Consider the following 22,712-nt stretch of genomic DNA (forward strand, 5'->3'; position numbering starts at 1 on the left):
AATGTCAAAGCACCCAGCTTACGATACTCTACAGCTGGTGCTTTAACGATTATGACACCTCTCCAGCAGTGTACATCAACCACAAACACACCTAATATTCAGCGCACTTGGCCACACCCCCTAACATATTTGGTCAAACCCACTCCAGTTAAAACTCCACCCCTCTTCTCCCCAAAACATTTATGGTTCCCCCCCTGTCATTTTGGTCTGGATCCGCCCCTGACTACTTGGCATTAGACCCCTGAAGGAACACTTGCTGGTGACAGTGAATTTGAATTATTAGTTTTGAGTGCCGATGTAGCCAACATCACAGGCAGTTGTCCTGGTTTAATGTCACTAGGGGCTTCCTAGTTTTGACACCTTATAATAACTACAATAAATATGTATTTATGTAATAAACTTTATCGCACAACAAATCCACACAACAAAATTACACTGTGTATTGTTTATTGAATGTTGCATTACAAGAAACAGTATCCTTTAGCCGGAGTCCATGATAGAGTTATATGCTCTCTGCTACTCGTGGGTAGACTGTATGTATTGGTTGTCTCAGGGGACACAGTGTGTGATGTCTTCAGATACCGATTCTTTATTCGTGAGATTCTTCTTTTTCAAATCCTGTCCCAGAAAGAGTTAAATCAGAGTATAATGTTATAAAAGGGCACAATATATTGACAAAGATGTTTGGACACGTTTTTGTTCTAAATCATCACCTTCTTTTTGCAAATCTCCCTTTTGAGTTTGGTTTTGAATTTTAAACTGGAAAATCTGGTAATTCCTGTGAGCAAATGACAATTAATCATTTGCTTCCAAACATGGAAAACCAACAAAAATAGTCATTCAGACAAATTGGTTGAAGCATTTTGATTTAACCAATTTAAGCAAATTAGTGTTTTTGTACATTTCCTAGTTTTTGGGAGCAAATGGTTAATTGTAATTTGTTCCCAGACATTACCAGATTTTCGTTCTAACCAGTCAGATTGAAAAGATAATCTTATAGTGTGTATCCAGCTAAAGTTTATCTAAAAATGTAGAAAAGTTAGGGAAATAGTGAAACTCATGTAACTTAGATGCATCATTTTTATTACTACAGTTTTAGGAACATCAACAACACTGATTTCCAGTCATTTCTAGTAAATTACTCCCACCTTACCATACAGTACACTCTCTTGTGTGAAATATCACCTGAAATAATGAGAGAGGGACTAACACGCGATCCAAACCCAAAACTCAGTTATTATATCTAAGTTTACAACTCAAGGTAAGACCTGACTCGGATTTCCGTTCACTCAACTCCCCAAAAGGGATCTGAGCCGGGACTCGGTTTTACTTAGATCCCCTAAATTTGGGTAAATTCTGATTATTAAAAAAAAAAAAAAACTGCTAATCCCTAATAAATAGTCATGAAATATCAATTGAAGGAGCAGAAGATTAGAACTCTGTGACAGTGGTGATCACAATAGCAAATATAAGTTATAGGCAAACCTTGGAAGAAACACCACTTGGACTGAGAAATACTGGAATCGTAGCAGCAGCCTTTTTGTTCACACTGCACCCTGGTAATACCTGGATTCCCACAATCTGCCCTCTCGGAGACACTGACTTTGCAGTGGCCTTTCACTGGGAGAGATACATGCAGGGGTCATTGCTAATATAGAAGCATTGGAACGTCACAAATATTATTTATAAGTCATAAATTCAGTTTATTGTTTTTATAATGTACAAAAAGGGGCTTATTTGTTTTTTTTTTCAGCATATACTTCCAAATAAAAAGCCTTTTTGGTGGATAACAGCTACTATCAAATATGTATGAGTATAAGTATGTATCAAGATACCAGCTACCCAATGTATGAAGGAGGAATTGCAGCAGATATCTCCAAATATGCCAGAGTCCCTCCCAGGGCCGGTGCAAGGCACCGGAGCGCCCCAGGCGAGTCGGGGTGGGGGCGCCCCGGTGCCGGGGGGGGGGGGGGTGTACCTGTCCTGCGGCTGTGTATATAAAGCTTGCGGCGGCAGCGGGGGGTCCCTGCAGTCAAGAAATAACAAACGCTATCCGCCTGGCTACGCGGAAGCGCTTCTGTTGTGAAAACACTGGCCGCACGGCGCACGCTGATTGGCTGAATCTCAGCCAATCAGCGTGCGGCCAGTGTTTCCACAACAGAAACGCTTCCGCGTAGCCAGGCGGATAGCGCTCGTTATTTCTTGACTGCAGGGACCCCCCGCTGCCACCGCAAGCTTTATATCCACAGCCGCAGGACAGGTACACCCCCCCCTTGGAACCGGGGCGCCCCCACCCCGACTCGCCTGGGGCGCTGGGAGGGACTCTGGCACATATACACAGCCGCAGGACAGGTACCCCCGCGGCACGGGGGGGGGGCGAAATGCCACCCTCCAATGGCCGGCGCCCTAGGCAAATGCCTAGATTTGACTAGTGGTGGCGCCGGCCCTGGTCCCTCCATTTCTCAGAGCAGCCACGGCTCCTAATGGTTTTATTTTGTATTGCCGCAAGTACAAATACAGTTGCTGAAACCCGAATATTTATAAATATGTTCCTTAGGGATGATTATAGTAAGTAAGTTTAATTTATATAGCGCACTATAATGGATCACAATCTGCTAGAAAGATGTTGTTGTTAGATACAGTAGGTCCTGCTTCAGAGATGGATACTATCCTGCATCTGCAATGGCGGGAGGACTGTGCACGTGCAACCCCGCTTGCAGATTCCTCAAGCCACAGCATGATTGACATTCACAGTTTTTCCGCATCAGAGATCACTGAATCAGGACCTACTGTATGTACCAACATCTTCTCTCTAGCAGACAGCTGATCACACACAGAGCAACCTTAGATTCTTGTGCCATTCTGAAGCCCCATTACTGCCTCAGGCACACAAAGCATAATACCCAATTACAGCTGGTATTGGGAGAACAGGGGCAAACGCAGGATTTGCAGAAGGGGGTTTCCAGAGGGGCCGAGCAATGCACAGAGATGGACACTTAGGTGACCCAGTATATGCCGGGTCAGTTAAAGTATTAAAGATAGACCAAATGTATAGAAATAATAATAATAATAATAATATATATATATATATATATATATATATATATATATATATGATTGTTATTATTATATGTTATTATTATATGTATTATATGTATATACATATATATATATACACACACACACACACACACATATATGTGTATATATATATATATATATATATATATATATATATATATAGTCTCAGTTTGTGGTCCGGCACTCCAAATAACTCAGAAACCACCGCGGTGCCCTCCTTGCAATAGTATAAACTGAAGTGTATCTAACGATACAAATGGGCGGCACTCCAACGGATCCGTTGGAGTGCCGCCCATTTGTATCGTTAGATACACTTCAGTATATATATATATATATATATATATATATATATATATATATATATATATATATATATATTGAGAATGCTAAGTACAGCCTGTTGGGTGTTTTATGCGGACATGATTATATGCTCATTCTTAGATGTGTCCTCCATGACAATAAATACATTGTTGTTTATTTACTGGACTGGTGCTGGTCTTCCCATTTGTTGTTGTGGGATCCATTACTATCTGTATTGTTGACCTGAGCACGGTCATTTATTCACTTTGTGAAGCTAGTGCGATATCTACTATCAATATATACATACATATATATATATACATACAGGGACGTCAACAGCAGTGTAGACCCCTGGGCATAGCAATGTATTGGGGCCCCTACCGATCCTCCAGCGGTAGGGGTGGGGGAAGCTTTGATATCCCGCGGGTGGGGGTAGGGAGTATTATATCAACCACTCAGCATGTAGGGCCTGGATTAGTAATTTCCACTAATTACCCCTTTACTGCACAGATGGTGGGAGATCGTGGGGGAAGGGGGCATTGGGGTGGGGGAAGGGTGCATTGGGCTGAATGAAGGGGCCCTGATACATAACTTCCAGGGTGGTAGAGGATGTTTAATATGCAGAGGAGGGGTGTATAGTGGAGTGGGCTTATTATTCATAATTTTGTGGTGGGAGGACAGCTTGCTTGACTGCAGATATCTCCAGTTCCTGGAACTAGATTTCTTAGATTTTAATGGAATTAAAAACTAGAGAATCCAACCTACCAAATGGTATTGGGGACTAGGGGATCAGACGTCAGGAGGCAGAGCAATCTGCCAACGAGAATATAAAACTACATACCAGGTGTGTGGAGCTGGAGCAGTAACCAGCTGCTGGAAGGCTGATATCTCTGGTTCTGGGATCAGTAGAGACAAGCTGCTAGTGTCCTTCAAAGGAGGAGAGTCCCAGCTATGTCAGACAGAACCTGAAATATCTGACTGGGAAAAGCAATTAACAGGCTTGGATGGGGACCACTGTTTTGAAGTCAGATATCTCCGGTTTCCAAGGGCCGATTTAAAAAATTCTTGTACCCATGGAAATAGGGGACCCTCAGCTTTCAGCCTAGACTTCTGGGGGGTTTCTGGGTACTCAGAAACTCCCCCCCCCCTGCGTGTGCCACTGCAGAAGGGAGACTGGCATCAGGGCTAATAGGATATCCCCAAAGTAACCTATTAGCAGTGGGGAAGCGCTGATGCTAATAGGATAGCACCCTTATTGGAAATCTTCAGCCACAAAAAACAACAGTGACATTCTGGTATAGCCAATAATAAGTGTTTAGGATTCACAATCACTGGTGAATTCTGTTTCAACTCACTGTGGAAATGACACATCTCTAAAACCATCTTCAATACAGGTAAAATCAATACACTTAAATACTTAAAGAGTGTCCTTACTTGCATTGCAGGGAGAGTTATACTCTTCTACGTCATGTACATCTAGAACAGAAAACACAAGACATTATGCCTGATTAATGGCAGAACTTGGTATACATTCATAATACTGACATTCAGAATCTCATCATAGAAAGAATGTTGTCATACAATATGTTAACATCCACAAGACTGTGGGGGAAATTTAAGATGTGTATTCTACTTCACATGTGATGTTGCTATAGGCAACCAATCAGAATATGCTTCTTATTTATTTAGCACCCTCTAGAAGATAGTAGACAGGATCTGATTGGTTGCCCAGAGCAACATCACATGTGAAGTAGAATACACATCTTAGTAAATTTCCCCCTTTATGAATGTTGACAATAGAATTTCAACAGCCATTTTTTAAAATTACTTTAAAGATGTTAGGGATAGGTTTAGGGTTAGGTTAAAGATAGGATTAGGGTTAAGTTTAGTGTCTGGGCTAAGTTTACAGATAGTGTTAGGTTTAGTTTAGGAGTTATGGGGAATGCTAAGAATAAGATTAGGGTTAGATTTACAGTTCTGACTAGGGTTAGGGATAGGTTTAGGGATAGGATTAGGTTGTAGGGTTAACAGTAGGATTAGGGAGAGGCACCTCTGGAATGGACAGTCCCATGCTTGTCATGTCACCTTTCAAAATTCATAATATAGACCTTATGTCAACATTTTTTCAATGTCAACATTGTGAAGGTAAACATGTGACATGTTGGCCTCACATCCATGTCAAAATTCTGAATGTCCAAAACTGTTGTCACACATCCTCACTTCTATATAATTAATATTACTGCTTATGAATTTTAGCAGAGTAAACCAAAGTAATTAAACATAAAAGGGGTTTTAGCACTAACTTCATCAAGATAAACAGGAAAATAATGCAGCCTATTACTAGAACACATACTTATAAGTACATGTATGTTATGTGTGTATTTCTACCTACCTGGAACATAATAGTCATAAACTGCGACATTTGCAGGATGCAGATTTTTCACGTGTGTTTCTTCATTGAGCACAAGAACAAAGTGTTCATCTTTGTGAGTGAGCTGTGGATGAACAGAGCAAGTCACTGAAGGTAATCTGGGAACCAGAAATGTGAAAGGCAAATGTCGTAAAATGCCTGGGTGGATCTGCATGACCATTATGTGAGGGGCCATGTCTTTGTATGGACTGTACAGTAGGTTCTTGAGTTTGAGTTCTTGATTCACAAGGGTGCCATTAGGTCAACGTACCCATAGGGGAGCCATGGAATAAGTTCACATATTGATACTTTATAAAGTACACTACTAAAAAAAAAGATATAGAGAGCTTGTATAGAGCTTGTATAGTGTTTGTTGTTGGGAGCAGCTTAGGTTTGCTTGCTGACATGGGATGTGGAACCCCAAACCTCTGTCATCAATATCATCTTTATTTATTTGCCAAATATGCTACAGTACTCTCCTGCTTGCTGTTAACTAAATGCAACTTATCTACGAAACTGATCAGATTAAGTGAGGGCTGTATAGGCAGGAGGGCATTTAAGAGCCTGTGAATTTAGTGATTGTCTCAATAACGTTTTGTGACTGGATAGATTACTCATGAAAGCTTAGGGTGATTGATAGATGGGTCAGCCAATTAGGTAGTCAAGGGGTGGTAGCTTGTGCAGGGGTATAATGGAGGAGTGAGATGATGCTGCTTCCTATTTGAGTCTGGAATCCCACCCTACTTTCCCTTGCTCTCTCAATTGCTACCTGGCCTGTTGGCCATCACCTAATTTGGCTTTTCAAAATCTTTAATTAAAATTGTCTAGAAGACGCTCTCGACCAGCGGTCATTTTGAGGTACAGGTGGTCACTGTATGTTATTGCCACCCTTTGACAGGACGACTGGTGAGTCCTGCCTCCGTGAGGGGATGTTGGTCACTTTCTGGAAGGGTTCTCCCCATGCCACAGAAGGAGTGGTGAGATCGTCACAGTGCAGGCTGTACCTTTAAATAGATGTGGGCGTTTCATTGCCCAGATTATGAGTTGGGGCATTGTAGTCACCACCATTATTAGCACCTTTTGGGCGGGATTCTCTAAACTAAAAATGCGGTAAAAACCCCGTTATCAGGGTTTTTACCGCATTTTGGGATGCTGTAAGCATCCCCCGCCGGGTTACCGCGGCGGGGGGCATCGCCAGAAAAATCTGGCGATGCCCCATAGAAGCCAATGGGCTTCTATCGCAACCCTCCGCCGCCCCGCGCCGACCCCCCGCCGCCCCGCATCGCCCCCTCACCTGTGTCCGGGCAGCACAGCGCAGTGCTGCCCGGACCTGTGACCTCCTCCCTGCACTGATCCTCTTCCAGGTGCAGGGAGGAGGAGAGCCCGGCGCAGCAGCAGCAGCGCCGGGTGTGGGAGGGAGGGAAGAGCCGCCGGGACCTGCTGGGACCCGCCGACTCTCACCGCAAAGGACAGCTCTTAACGCAAGAGCTGTCCTTTGCCTTAATTATCGCATATGTTACAACATATGCGATAATTAAGTATGCGATGGGCGGCGAAGGGGGGCGGAGATTCTTAGAGAATCTCCCCCTTTGACCGGAGCCGGTCCCCAAGCGCTTTCCTAGCCATCCCTTTACAATAGGGTCATACCATTTAATAAATATCTTTGACCTTTTAACTTATGCAGCTGTTGTCCGTGTTGTTATTTTTAGTATAAGATGTGTCGTCCATGTGATTAATTTCTAGGGGTAATATAGAGTTAAGGTTAAATGTCAATCATTATAATTCAATAGGCGCCTTAGAAGGTAGATAGTTTCCATATATATGCATGCATATAGATCTGATCCTTTTCTAGACTTCATACATCGTAATTGTCTGTTATCTACCCCAACATATCCCAATGTAGCATGTTTCATGAATAAGGCAAGTTTATGTTTTTTTTTTTAACAAATGGACAAATTTTTACTTCAATTCATAGAATCATTACAATACCTATATTTTATGGATTTGTAGCTGATTTATTTCCATGGAAACAGAATTGTAGATGTGCAAATACAGCCATTAATTTAAATAGACTGTTACATTCCTTACCTTGTCTAAGTAAATGGTGACATTACTTTCTGACACCTCTGTTCTTTTTACTAAAGGATTTTTCTCCAACTGCAGGAAGTAAAACAATAACATGGATATTCCAAATGCTTGCAGCTTGATTGAGCTATATACTGTATATGTATATACTGTACATGTATCTATGTAAGTATATATATATATATATACAGTATGTGTGTGTGTGTGTGTGTATATATAAATATATATATATAGATATCCAAGAAAACGGTCACACTCCAATCCAACAACAGGGCAAATTACTGGGGTGTCACCCTTGATAAACCAATTCCTTCAACAGAAGAGGAGATCCAAGTATATACATTTTTGAAGAGGCACTCACCAGGGCTTATATCAAAGCAGTATTTTATTCCAGCATTTAAATGTTATTACAACGTTTTGGTCCTATCCAGGACCTTCTTCAGGTAATTGCATCACACAACCAGACACAGGACCAGGCTGCTGATTCCACTGGTCCTGTCCTGGATAGGACCGAAACGTTGTAATACCATTTAAATGCTGGAATAAAATACTGCTTTGATACAAGCCCTGGTGAGTGCCTCTTCAAAAATTTATATATGTAGATATGGATATATATATATATATATATATATATATATACACACCACAATACCTTGCAGGGTACTTTGTAGAAATAAGAGGCGGCACTCATCAGGCTTCAATTCAACTGGACATAATATTGTGCAAAAAGTTTTTTCAGCATAATTTACAGATAAGCGTGGCAACGTTTCAAGGTCTCTGCGTATTGAGATTACATAGTGCAATACATCACTACTGTAGGATCCCTCCCTGACAATGGCCAAATTCACATTTATGGTCTGATAATCACATATGGTCATTAGTGTGGGCATCTCTAAACCAATATATAAATTGATCACACTAAGTATAATTTTTTTTTTGTGCATTGCAGGCATACTGTAGGCTTTCTTTCCATGATTGTGTACTTTCAATATTCAAATTATAAACATTGTGTATAAAGCACAATAATTCAAAAATATGCCCATGATAGCCCGGTTTCCTTCATTTTCCAATGCTGTCAGATTTGCTTCCAGTTTCATCAAAACACAGAATTCATTCTAACACTGCAGACCTACAGTACATCATTTTCAGAGCAATATAATAGTTTATTAAATGCCACTTTTCTACCTTTTTAATACTCTTCTTATCAGGCACAAATCCTGACAGAAACTCCACCACAACCAGTGCCATGTTAGTCTGCTCCCGGTTTCCGGTGTATCTAGAAAAGGATGGAAAAGTAAAATGAGGGAGCTCCAGGTTCCTTAGCAAAATCTATCAAACATGGTCAATATTGGACTATTGTAACCTATTCCACTCTGGTCTTCCATTGTCTCACCTCTTTCCACCTGAATATATTATTAATAATGCTGTTTATCTTATGCTGCCCATACACTTATGTGATGGGATTCGATGCGACATCGAAGTACGATGTCCATTGAATCCAATCACATTTTTGGGTGCAAAAGTCAGCACCCGATGTCGAATGCAATCCTCCGATGGCACATCGGGTGCTGGAAGAGGGCAGGCAGGGGGCGGCGGAGTAGTGTATGCTAGCAGTAGCACTTGTAGGCGGCGGGAGTCAGCGGTGGCAGAAGAGTTGTTTAAAACACTGGGCTGCCCTGTGATTGGCTGAGCTCTCTCAACCAATCACAGGGCAGCCCAGTATTTTAAACAATTCTCCCACCACCACTGACTCCCGCCACCCGCAAGCGCTACTGCTAGCGCCACACTACTCCACCGCCCCCTGATACGAGACGCAGGTACGCCGTCAGCAGCCCCTAGGGCCCCCGCTCACCAAACCGCACAACGCTGAATGCGTCCGCTCCGCCCCCCACCCTTGGATTGTATTCGAGCAATTGCATGTGGTTAAAAACCTCCTACAATTCGATAGATATTATGTGCAGATAATATCTGTCGACGCGACATTTGATGGCGTGCCCACGCATTGAAAAGTCCCTTAAAAATGCATACAATCATTCGATTTATCAGCCAGAATTGGTAGAAATCGAATGATTATATACAATATCTCACAAGTTTTTGGGCAGCATTATTTTAGTAACCTGAGGTATTGTGTCTCCACTCCTGCACCCCCCCATCCCCAAACTTTCTTCACTGACTCAGAATACAGTTACAAAGTAGTTGGTCGTGAACCACCTCTCCTATCTCAACATCTAAGCAGTAGCCCCCAGCTATCCCAGAAGCTTCAAACCAATATGAGTAATGGTAGGGAGAAAAGTGGACTGGTGCTATATCGTCTAACATATGTACATTGAATGTTGCCAAAATGAATTACCCAAACCAATGGGAGAAGATGTAATAGTACATAAATGTATTCAATTTGTTAAAAATATATAAAACATTAAAATATATATATGCTATGAGAATAGTCATTCAATATCTCATCATAAACGGGTGAAATGGTGGACTAATGCCATCAAAGCAGAAAGGTCCTGGGCTAAGTAGCTCAGCACAACCACAGTGGCTATAAGCATCCAGTAAATAATGAAGAAAATATCATTTCTGGCCACCGTAGTCTGAAGACAATAGCTCACATTCGATAACATATTGTCTTGTTTTATATTCTAGAAATTGTCTTTGTAATTTTTATTTCTACAGTGACTGTCCTATACAGTATACTAAAGTAAAAGCAGATGTGGCAATGGATTCGGCTTAACAGTGTTATTCTTACCTGACATCCACATGGAGTTCAAACTCTTTTTGTCCTTCATGGGTGCAGACGGCTGGTTGGGTGGTGACATTGACGGAAAAGTGGTCATCGGAATGGTCAGGAATACTGTTATAATGCAGATGTGACTGCAGGCAAATAAATATTGTATCAACAACAATCAGGCTACTAAACCATTTTACATCCAGTTATGGACAAATCATATATTTTTTAGTTCATTTTGAAAATAAAACATTTTTTACAACCAATTTTGCTATTTTTTTGTAACCCAAAAGCACACAAAATCCCTATTAACATATATAACAGTAAATAAAACATTTTAGAAACGATCATTCATATTGCACACAATATTATGAAAGTAATCTAAACAATAATATATTTAGAAATGCAATTGTATAATTATTCTTTATTAAGGATAAAACCATTCAATTTAAGAACACCTTTAAAAAAAGAAAAAATATGTAATTAAGGCAATTATACAGTATAATCAATATGTTTTACAATGTAAATGACAAAATACAGTATGCATATCAATTATTTTTCTAAAATTGTGAAAGACTGAATAAGGAAGAATATTGAAAAAAGAGTTACGGGGGCGATTTAGTGCAAAATCGCGGGAAATATGGTCGCTGAGCGACCATATTGCCTGCAATGGGAGTGTGCACCGGCGATATATCGCCGGGTGCGCGCTCCCGTTTTTGCCCCTGTGGGGATCGCTGGTCGCAGGAACATGCTCCTGCGACCAGCTGATTACCACTGCCGGGCTCCCCCCGGCAGTTTCTTTTTCATCAGCGACCATCTCTGGTCGCTGATGTAAAGTAGAAACTGAGCAATATATTGCTCAGCCATATATTGCTCAGCCATATATGGCTGAGCAATATAACTCCCCCGTGTGTACACAGCATTAGCCACAGAAATGGTCAATTAGACACAGAACAGTCTTTAACAGAGTAGGGTGCAAAACTACTTTTTTTTATTTCTTGCAGGGAACTTAAATATTTTATACTATTTACAGTTAATGTAACCAATATCCAATACAACCCCCCTAAATTTATTTGGTTCAACTCCTTGAACTATAAAACATTTAAATCTGTAAAAAAAAAAAAAAACAACAGCAACAGACTATTGATATATAAACTGTTTGAATGCCAAGATCTCTGTGAGAGAGGCGCAAAATATTTAAAAATGCCAGCATCGCTCCCATTTGTTATATCAATTCAAATAAAAAATGCTGTGTAAAAAAGATTGTTTCTTATAAAAGGTAATCATTACAGGTCATTATGATGAATAAAAAAATGTTCCTGCCAATTTGCACACCTATTTTGTCAAATTCATTTGGCACTCGAAGGGTTAATACTTTAAAGTGCAAGATTACCCTGTCATATCTGCACATAACTTATCTATAGAATACATTCCTAGGGAACCTTCTTAAATAATAATGCCCTTTGTAATGTTCATTGAAGGCCTGATTTTGGTTCACTTGCAAAAGCATATTCTCTCTCTAATAGATAAAACCATGTGCACTGCAGGTGGGGCAGATGTAACATGTGCAGAGAGAGTTAGATTTGGGTGAGTTATTTTGTTTCTGTGCAGGGTAATTACTGACTGCTTTATTATTATATTGCAATATAGATCTCAGTTTGAAGTACAAACCCCACCCAAATCTAACTCTCTGCACAGGTTGCATTAGCCCACCTACAGTGCACATGATTTTGTCCATTAGCAAGAGAAAATTTGCTTTTGCAAGTAAGCCAGAATCAGGCCCATAGGTTAAGTATTTAAAGTAACAGTCATGCACTGTTTTCCATATAAATACACGTAGAGTAATGCCTATCCGTGCATCCCGTATCCGAATTATTCCAAAAAACGTGTTTTTTTGGAATAATTTTAATTTTTTTTTGTCTTCCCCCCCCCCCCCCCCTAACCCCTAACCCTTTTTAATACTTACCAAGCCCTCCGGCGTCCATGGCAGGCCTTCAGCATCCTCTCCGGCGTCTCCAGCGGTCCCAGGAGTGCTTTGAGCGAGTGCGCACCGGGAACCCACGCAAAGCACTCCTGGGACCGCTGGAGACGCCGGAGAAAGTGCTGAAGGCCTGCTGTGGGCTCCAGGGGACAACGTGGACGCCGAGGGACCACCGGGCACCACCAGGGGACAGGTATGTATGCCTAACGCACTTTTATTCCAAAAACCGGAAAATTCCCTTATCCGGAATGCTTGTGGTCCCGAGCATTTCGGATAAGGGATACTCAACCTGTATATACAACGGTTCTATCCCAAATTGTTCTCTTACTACAACAGCATCAAGCAAATAGATTTTACCTGTTTTATGAATAAATAAAAAATAACTTATTAACTTCATAATATTAAGCTTATATATCTTACTGTATTGTTACAGACTTGCTAATACCTGTACTATGGAAATCTCATTAAATTTGTCATGTACACCAAATACAAAATGTAGGTATTAAAATCACAAAAATGATATTAGTGATAAATACAAGGATTCATTTTCAGTTGGTGGTGCCCTAGAATACTGTGTGTAAAGTCACCCTTATGGTGGTGGTACTCTGGTGCCTCTATCGCTCAATGTGCATCATCCACAGGAACCTAATGGATTCATGTCATACTGCCACAGAAGCGCTATGTGGGTTCTGCCTGCAGTGATCCCTCTGGAAAGTATATAGATGGAGTGACTCCCAGCCAGCTCATTGAATCACCAGACTCCCTGAGCTGGCGCAGGCTGGTGGAGATGTGCTCCATCTGATGGGAACTCGCAAAAATCTCACACGGTCATGAGTCCCCATCACACGGTGGCAGGGAGCTGATTCCCTGCCCGTCTCTGCTTCAGAGAGATGGGCAGGGTTAGTGGGGGCAGCTACGGGGAGGACGGAAGAGCAGCGGGGGAGCTCTGCCAGAATGGGGCACTCAAGCATCTCATGTGAGCGCGCCCCCTTCAGGCGGCTGGCAAACGCCGGCAGATGGTGATTCTATCGCCATGTGCAGCTCATATGAGAGCTGCTCCATCTGTACCAAGAACTTATCAATGCCACTAATTTTAATACCAAATAAGAACCTTATTGAGAACACGTTGTAAGAATTCCATACACGGTGCGTTACATTGTATGCGTTTTGGACTACATCGCATGCGATTTGCATGCAATGCAATGCGATCCAAAGCTAGTTCAAAAAGCATGTGTAGTACATACTGTACTTTTTGAACTGTGCGATGGTATGTGCGTGGAGCACACATCGCATAGCACCTGCAAGACGCCCCGAGTATGGGCACCTTTAAGAAAGTTGTAAAATATACATCATTCTGAAGCTTTTGCTTTGTCGCATCCTTGCCAGCGCGCAATGTGTGCCTTTATAGATAGCTATGACCAATACAGTTTTCATTGCTCTACTTACTTGTAAATAGACACAGCCTTTTCCAGTGGCAGTTACTGTATATTCCCCAGGGAATTCCGGCAGGTCTACGATCTGCAGAAGACCACTATGATCTTTGTCCACATGAATTTCTTTGTGGAACCCTGACTTTGACTCAATAGTCACTGTTGCATCTCCCTTCTTGTGCTGTGTGGCTAGGGCATATTTAGCCAGAGCTTGAATAGACATTGTAGAGTCCTACAAAACAAAATTCATCATTTCTATTTAAAAATGAAAATCATAGATATATGAAATTAATGAAGTGTTTGTGAATTTAATATTTGATAATTATTTTGCCCATAATAGGAGATTTTTTTTTACCATGAGCACATTGTTATCATACTCTCTAAATTTGGATAATGATTTTGGTACTTGTTTCCTAGCACGGCGCCACCGATTTTGATGGGGTCGGAAAAATCGGGTCGGTCGCATCGCATGCGACCAAATCGCATGCGATGCGACCGACGCGACCGTCCCGATTTTAACATTGGATCCAATGTGAAATGGTCCCTGGGACCCGATTTTACATTGGATTCAATGTAAAATTGTCCCCAGACCCCAATTTGACCCCCCCTGATGGGTGAAATGCCCCCCATTGTGAACGCCACCCCACGATTGACGCCAACCCGAAGCGTGGCGAGCGTAGCGGTACACGTCCTCCGACCTTTTCATACCCCCACTATCCACGTCGGCGTGGAGTTGAGAATAGATTAGTGTGGCGAGCGCAGCGCGCCACCGAGCCCAAAGCGTGGCGAGCGCAGCGAGCCCCACGAGGGGACGTGCATAACTTCACAGGTATACGCGTCCCCTCGCCACGCTTCGGGCTCGCTGCGCTCGCCACACTAATATATTCTCAAAGGAAATCAAAGGAAATCAGGTCCATCGCATTGGTCGTGTACCTTAACTTAAGGTACACAACCTGTTACGACGGGTGCCGTGCTAGGAAACAAGTACCATGATTTTGGTTAATTTTACAATTTTAAGTATGTTTCCTACAGTATTCAAACTTTTGTATGCAGATATAAAGATATTTTTATAGATATTTGGTACTTTTAGTGCCGTGCGATGCGATTTTTTAATGTAATTTATTCACTGCTCTACAATAATATGATTGTATGACATACCAAGAGGTTTTAGGCACCCCCCCCCCCACTATCCACACCACCCCGAAGTGTGGCGAGCACAGCGAGCCCCGCCAGGGGCGGCGGAATGCGTCCTCTGATGTTTTCATACCACCACTATCCACGTTGGCGTGGAATTGATTTTATATAGTGTGGCGAGCGCAGCGAGCCACCGAGCCTGAAGTGTGGCGAGTGTAGTGAGCCCCGCGAGCGGACACGTAATACATGTAAAGTAATCCGCGTCCCCTCGCTGCGCTCGCCACACTATATAAAATGAACTCCACGCCGACGTGGATAGTGGGTGTATGAAAATGTCGGAGGATGCGTTCCGACGCTGCTCGCCACACTTCGGGGTTGCGTGGATAGTGGGGGGGGGGGGGTGCGTAAAACATCATTGTATGTCATACAATGATATCATTCTATAGCTAATGTAATGGCATCGCTCACCCTATAAAATCGTATGCGATTTTGCGGGAGATGTGATGCGATCCCCTTGGGCATACAGAGCAGTGAATAAATTACATTAAAAAATCACATCGCACATCACGAAAATGGCCCATGCGATGCGATAAAATGCGGTTTCACTACGTTAGTGTACATAGAAAATCTGGGCGCAGTGCTAGGAAACAAGTACCGTATATTTTAATACTACTGTACTTTTTTCCAGTTTTTGCGTAACATATAAAATACAATAACAGACTCTAGGCACCATAAATAAGCCTATAAGGCTGATTTGACATTAATTGATTTTTTTTATTGTAATATATTTTATTACAATTCATCTGAAATGATAAGCACAGTCCCATACATCTACAATTTTATTGATACAATTCACCAATCCCCCGATTCCTGAGTTCAGGGTATTTTCAACAAGTTGCATTTTCCTGATTTGGCCATCATAATTTAAAATTATTGTGATTGTCATGTCTGGGAATTATAATGTAGAAAGTCCTTGTGTCCCCAATGGATCATTGATCAATGGCCACTGATAGGCTTTTGTGATCACTGAATTATTCCAGGGAAGAGAATGTCTGATGTATGGGACCCTTTACTTTATTGTGAAAGTTACTGTATAGTAATGCAAATTTTGATCATGATCATGTATTTAAAAAGACTAATTCGAAAAGTTGGTCACCTACAGTATACTCTATATGTCATACTGTAGAAAACAACCAGTTGTAGCATGAGTAACTAAGGCACCAATGCATCTCCATCCACAGCTGAAGATGCGGATGTGCTGTGTTGACATTGGCCCAATACTCAGTATGCATGGTCGTATCAATTATCACATGTAGGGACAGAGCTTGCAAGAGCTCTATCCCTGCGAATGCTCTCTGCAGCACTATTGGTGATTACCCAGAGTATTGGATGCCCATGTACCACTGCTGACACCCCCCTACTGTTATGATAACCCCCCTACCCATGCCATGGTCGCCCACATCCATACTCACTAGAGCACCTGTAGAGTTCCCTGCTGCAGTGACATCTGCTGCAGTACAGTGGGCTGCTGTCCGTTGGACACACATCTCTGTTCAGATTGACCCAGTTCCTGCACACCTTTCTCTCCCTTAGAGCAGAGAAAGCTGTACAGCGACAGGCACATCACAGTGATTATTATCACAGGGCTCAATGCAGAATAAAAAAATAAAATAAAATTATAAATACATTCATCCAGATCACATTTCCCAAGGGAAAATGCGATCTGGTTACTTCAAAAATGTGATTTCAAGGGTTTGGAGCAATTTTCACATAAATTGCTGCAAAAGCCATTTATTGCATTACAGTGGTATTAAAATAATATAAAAGGGTGTAAAAAATATTTACCACCACCATTAGCTATTCTATTTCTTCAGGCTGTTTGTAGAGCATGTGCTCAGTACTCTCAATTTTCACAATTTAACAAAAGTCATAGAGGAAGAACAAAAAGTTAATTTTGAACCTGGAGACTGATATACTATATGTTTGCCACCACCAGAGTAAGATAGATATTAGCATTTTTTTTTTGGTATCTAAGATGTATAACCTGAGATGATTGGAATCCTCCCCATGGTCTTTGCTGTGTTATAAGCCAACGGACGATGTCTACACTCTCTGTAACATCTTTCTCAGCAGGTGTCTTCTCAGAAAGCAGAGCCAGAACTACATAGGCAGATGTCTCAATGTCTCCGTGTCTGAATGAGTTTGTTTCCCAATGCTTATATCCCTCTATATGGAGATTTGCAAAGAAAATAAGAATAATGGGAGAAATCAATGCTCATTTTACTAAACACTAATGTATAATAATGGAAAATATATATTTTTTTTAACATTAAAGATTGTCAAGTTTAGAATTGCTGGATTAAAATATGTTTACAGGAAACCTAAATGGACTTGATACAGGCATCACAGGGAGTGGCATAGTTATAAGGGGTGTGGCTTCTTAGGGTCCCCTTTATTTTTGATACTCTGGGGGCATGTCCAGCATCACCGGAGATGGTGCTGTCTGTAATGCAAGCTTATTATCTGTGACAGGAGCCAAGTGCGGCAGAAGGCTATCACACTGCAGCAGCCCCTTTTGACCTTGCCTTTGTCCAAAACGGAGTCAGAGCCAATTAAAAATAATTTCTTGACCTGTACATCTTAAATAATCTGCATACCTGTCTTTATGGCAGTCTTGTCCAAATGCTTCAGCGTTTCCTGTTTTAGTTCAGTCTCTCCTGCCAGAGCGAAGGCATAGGCCAGGAGAGCCTGGGTATAGGGGGATGTGACGCTGTGGGCTTCATTCTTCAAACACTTCAATGCTTTCTCCACAACACTTCCCTAAAAAGAGAAAATGTTAATAGCGAAAAAATGCACAAAGGAGTAAGTAAGTGGTTAAAAGGTTTTCCCCAGATACAGCTGAAATGTTTTTATTAGTGCAGTGGTTTCGATCACTAAAGACCCATACACAGTGGTGGATTAGCCACGGGGCGATAGGGGCGGTTGCCCCGGGGCCCCCACACATCTAGGGGCCCCCCCACCCGCCACCCCACTGCTGGTCACGGGTGGCAGGCAGTGCGGTCTCCCCCCTATGTAGTTAAGAACCCCCCATGCGGCCGGTACCTCCTGCCTTGCAGATCCTGACTGTCTTGCGGGTCCCGGCTTTCCCGGCTCCTGCTGCTTACAAAAAAAGTGACATTCAGAAAATGGCTGCCCCTATACGAAGGACAGTTTTTGAGGATGCTAGAGGCGGCGGCCTCCTCTAGCATCCTCAAACATTGTCCTTTGTATGGTGGCAGTCATTTTCCGATTGTCAATTTTTTATAAGCAGCAGGAGCCAGGGGAGACGCGGGACCCGCAAGACAGCCGGGATCTGCAAGGGGGGGGGGGTGTTTAACCCTATAGGGGGGGTGTTCACCCTACTGGGGGGGGTTGCCCACAGACCTTTTTGTCCAGGGCCCCCACACACCCTAATCCGGCCCTGCCCATACATACTAGGATATAGTAAATGATATCACTCAGAAAGGGCTTTCTGAATGCTATCTTTTAATATATCCTCTTGTGGGTGCACTCAATATCCTAACAATGGAAACTCCCATGCATCATTAAAGACAACTGCCATCGGCGGGCCATGCAGGTCAATTTGGCTATACAGCCAAACGAACCGCATGTTCAGCGGGTCCCGATGATGTCGCAAACTATATGTTTACCGATATCATTCAGTGTGTACACTCAATATTGGCTACCCAAGCCTGATGCAGATATTATTAAATATATCAGTGGTAGCCAGGGTCGCTTAGTGTGTATGGGGCTTAATACAATGTCTCATGTTTTTATATACAGTAGTAAAGTCTGAATAATATATTATACAGGATTACTGTCCTGCTGTTCTCCATGCATCTGTTCACCATATTTTTTAGCCATTTGTCACATTCACCAGAACATTGTGGTTGGTTGGTACAAAACCGGTCAGGTGTATGGCCAAGTCATGTTACAGGCTCTGCTAGAAGCTAATCAGCTGCTATAAAAAACTGTTCACTTTACTCTCTCCGAGATTTGGTAAATTCCCTTCTTTGGGCCTAATTCAAGATTGATCGGATGGGGTGGAATTCATCCCCATTCTAAAGGTGGTGGTGGTGGTGGTGGGGGGGGGGGGGCATGCATGTATTTGCACATGTGCAAATGCCTTCCACGAGTATAACACTCGCCAAGGCATTCACACGGGTATGGGAGGAAGTTGGGTGGGCAGGGAGCAGCATCAGGGGAAATGCCCCGCAATTTTGGGCACCCCTATGGTTTATACAAATACTGGGTGCAATTATCACACTATGATATCCTACCTCCCAACTTTGAGGAGAGAGTAGGAGGGACGCCGGCGCGTGGCTGAAAATGTTAGGGTGTGGTCTAACAGGAAGGTTGTGGCCTTTATTCGCAAGGCCACGCCCCTGGTTTCACCGCATGCACACAGCGTCTATTTATGGGTGACAGGGGTACTCCCAACTGCCCCCCGCTGTGGGAAACTGCCGCCCCTGGCCGAGACACGGGAACATCCACAAAAACAGGACAGTTGGGAGGTTTGTGGTATTACAAATGCAACAGTAATATCTAATTTTTTAAATATTTGCAATATTAACATATGGCAACCTTAATATGGATGCAGTTAAAATCCCGGCAGCCGGGATCCCGGCGTTCAGAATCCCGACGCCGGAATCCCGACCGCCGAAATCCCGACACTTTCTCCCTCCGTGGGTGTCCACGACACCCCTGGAGGGAAAATAAATTAGCGTGCCGAGCGTAGCGAGGCACCGGGCCAGCTGCGTGGCGAGCGCAGCGAGCCCGCAAGGGGGGGCGATCCACAAACCCCCCCTTGTCGGGATTTCGGCGGTCAGGATTCCAGCATCGGGATTTTGAACGCTGGGATCCCGACCGCCGGGATTTCATACTGAATCCCTTTATATAACCACAAGTTTCAGCATGATCAAGGAAATGTTTTTGTGGTACTTATATGTTAGTTGGGCGCCCACTCTGCTATTTGCTTAGTTTTCGCCACGCTTCGGGCTTGGTGGCTCGCTGCACTCACCACACTATATAAAATCAACTCCATGCTGACATGGACAGTGGGGGTATGAGCGTATTAACTATAGTGGGCGCCCAACTAACATATAAGTACCTAAGTTCCTAACAAAGGGGAACAAACACATATTTTACATTTCATGAACTGTCATTGGAAGTTAGTGTAATGTCAATCATTTGGTTGGTATTTATATATTTTATGTTGTCTTTCGTTTGTCCAATGCAAGGTAGAGTATGAAACAAGATCACTTACATTGCAGACCACGTGATGCTCCAGCAGGGAGATAACAATGTACGCAGTATTTGCAACCATATTTTCTGCCTATTGGGGAATGGAAAAAAATACCAAATTTTAATTAATAACATTTATTATACATTATGCGATTTGGAGCCGATTTCACCCGATTTCGGCACTTTGAGGCAATAAATCGGGTGAAATCGGGCCAAAATCGTATGTGTGTGACATTTGTTCTGATGGATCAGGGGGTCGGACATGCAGCATGTACGATGACGTCCAACCTCCAGCAGCGGGGGTGTGGTATAATTCACCGGCAGTCGGGATTCCGACAGTCATTACTCAGACATCGGAATCCTGACTGCACAGAGGAGGGAGCGCAATGAAGCCCCTTGAGGGCTCGCTGCGCTCGACACGCTGCAGGTACGGTGGCGAGCTGCGCTCACCACCTATTTTATTCTCCCTCTATGGGGGTCATGGACCCCCACGAGGGAGCAGTCGGGATTCCGATGTCGGAGTAATGACTGTCGGAATCCCGACTGTCGGGGAGCCATCCGGCACCCGGCAGCGGGCAGGCTGCGGCGGCTATTAGAATTTTTAAATAATGTGTGAAATGACTGGCCAGCCTCTGATTGGCTCTCTCACATGAGCCCCAGTGAGACATGTGATAGATGTGAGCATACCTTTAGATCATTATTGAAGTAATGTTCCGGTTCATGAAAACAACCATTTGGTAACTGCTTCTTCTGTAACCAGGTCACAGCTTGCTGAATGATGGCCTCATCTATGTGGATGAAGTCCTGAGCATTGCTAAAAGTCTTTATTACTAATGCTGTGATCCTGCAACAGGATTCAAAATATCAGTTAGTAAAGCTGAAATAAAGCCATCAATGATAAACTATACAGGTGACAGATCATGAGTTATCTTATCATTTATTTTAAAATTAAAATATTTATATACTATAGGGGTAATTCAGACCTGATCACATGGCTGTGAATTTGCAGCAGCCAGAGATCAGTTAAGCTGCTGCCCTGCTCCAGCGAAATCCCACTTTGCAAATGAATGTGCTTACTGTGCCAATGGATGTGTACGGGTGCACATCCAGTCTCACCTGTGCGAATATGTCCGAAATCCATGGTAACAGGCTCACCTTTTAATGATTTTTACATAGGGCACATGTCATCGCAGGCGCTGCGTAGCCTGAGACTTATTCGCCGCTGCGATAAAAAACAGTCCCATCTGGGCTGAAGCTGATGTCACACCTAAGATGGCTTGGCACGACAACACTGTCAGAGTTTTTTATGGCATGCCCAGCATTTTTCTTGCCACTCCCAAAAAAACATCAGTTTCCACCCTGACACGCACACTCCCTATTAATCACCTTGTGAACGGCCAGCGAACATAACGAGTTTCAGGAGTTCATCGCAGGACGACTTCGTTCATGCGAATGGTAAGCCGAGCGCATGCTCAGTGTATTGATAATCGCCTGCTGTGCATATTTGCAACCAAGCAACCAGGTCTGAATCAGGGCCTATATGTAATACAAGGAGGTAGTTAAAAGCCAGGCAGCAGAGAGGGGGGGCGGGTACTAATTAACCGTGCCTGGGCTTGCTGGAGGGGCCTGGCAGGGGCCCTGGTCCGACACCCCCCCCCCCTGGCAGCAGCAGCACACGGCTCTACAGCATGTGCTGTGCTGACAGCAGGCTTAGCATGAGCATCTCACTGACAGCGTGAGAGCTCATGCTGAGCCTGCTGTCAGCACAGCACATGCTGTAGGTGTGTGCTGCTGCTAAGGGGGAGGGGACAATAACACCCGGCCTTGACTTTAGAGTTTTTTCACCCCCTCAAAACATTTTGGGGATGTGGCCTAAGCTCAGGAGGTGGCCACACCTCCCCACTTAGGCCACACACCCCCACATTTTAACATGGCCCGGCATACCTCTCAGCTGTCCTGTAACAGGAATTGTGTTATAAAGGGCTTGTAGTAGGGGCTTCCACCCTTCTAAATCAGTATTCCCGCTGATTTTGTATGAAAGTGGTGCTTGACACCAGTGTTTTTTTTTTTTTTTTTTTTTTTTTAATTACGCCTATTTTAGTGATGGATGATTTCCACCTTGGGGAAAAAATGCAGCAGAAATGTTTTTTACGCGACAAACAACTTAGAGGATGCTGCCATGGGTAAAACAAAGATCACTAGAATGGTTCTCCTGTTTCAAATGAGGGGAAATGTCAATCGACAATAATTGACAATTAACCTAGTTTCAGACGTCCTCCTTTG

The 22,712-nt window shown here is 43.0% G+C and overlaps 1 protein-coding gene across 1 annotated transcript in view; it reads right to left on the reverse strand.

Annotated features, from left to right (window-relative positions):
* Positions 1-430: 430 nt before the first annotated feature.
* Positions 431-22,712, reverse strand: part of LOC146009234 (alpha-2-macroglobulin-like) — a 213,705-nt gene continuing 191,423 nt past the window's right edge. Inside the window, exons 26-37 of the mRNA XM_083149395.1 lie at positions 21,117-21,273; positions 20,452-20,520; positions 17,804-17,966; positions 17,191-17,372; positions 14,029-14,244; positions 10,623-10,747; positions 9,062-9,152; positions 7,880-7,948; positions 5,774-5,876; positions 4,816-4,857; positions 1,486-1,620; positions 431-618 (exon numbers count right to left, since the gene is read on the reverse strand). Of these exons, the coding sequence (XP_083005521.1) occupies positions 590-618; positions 1,486-1,620; positions 4,816-4,857; positions 5,774-5,876; positions 7,880-7,948; positions 9,062-9,152; positions 10,623-10,747; positions 14,029-14,244; positions 17,191-17,372; positions 17,804-17,966; positions 20,452-20,520; positions 21,117-21,273 (1,381 nt within the window). The 3' untranslated portion in view covers positions 431-589. The remainder of the gene's footprint in view (positions 619-1,485; positions 1,621-4,815; positions 4,858-5,773; positions 5,877-7,879; positions 7,949-9,061; positions 9,153-10,622; positions 10,748-14,028; positions 14,245-17,190; positions 17,373-17,803; positions 17,967-20,451; positions 20,521-21,116; positions 21,274-22,712) is intronic.

The sequence above is a fragment of the Crinia signifera genome, chromosome 6 (genome assembly GCF_055691185.1).
Source record: "Crinia signifera chromosome 6, ASM5569118v1, whole genome shotgun sequence".
NCBI classification, from domain to species: Eukaryota; Metazoa; Chordata; class Amphibia; order Anura; family Myobatrachidae; genus Crinia; species Crinia signifera.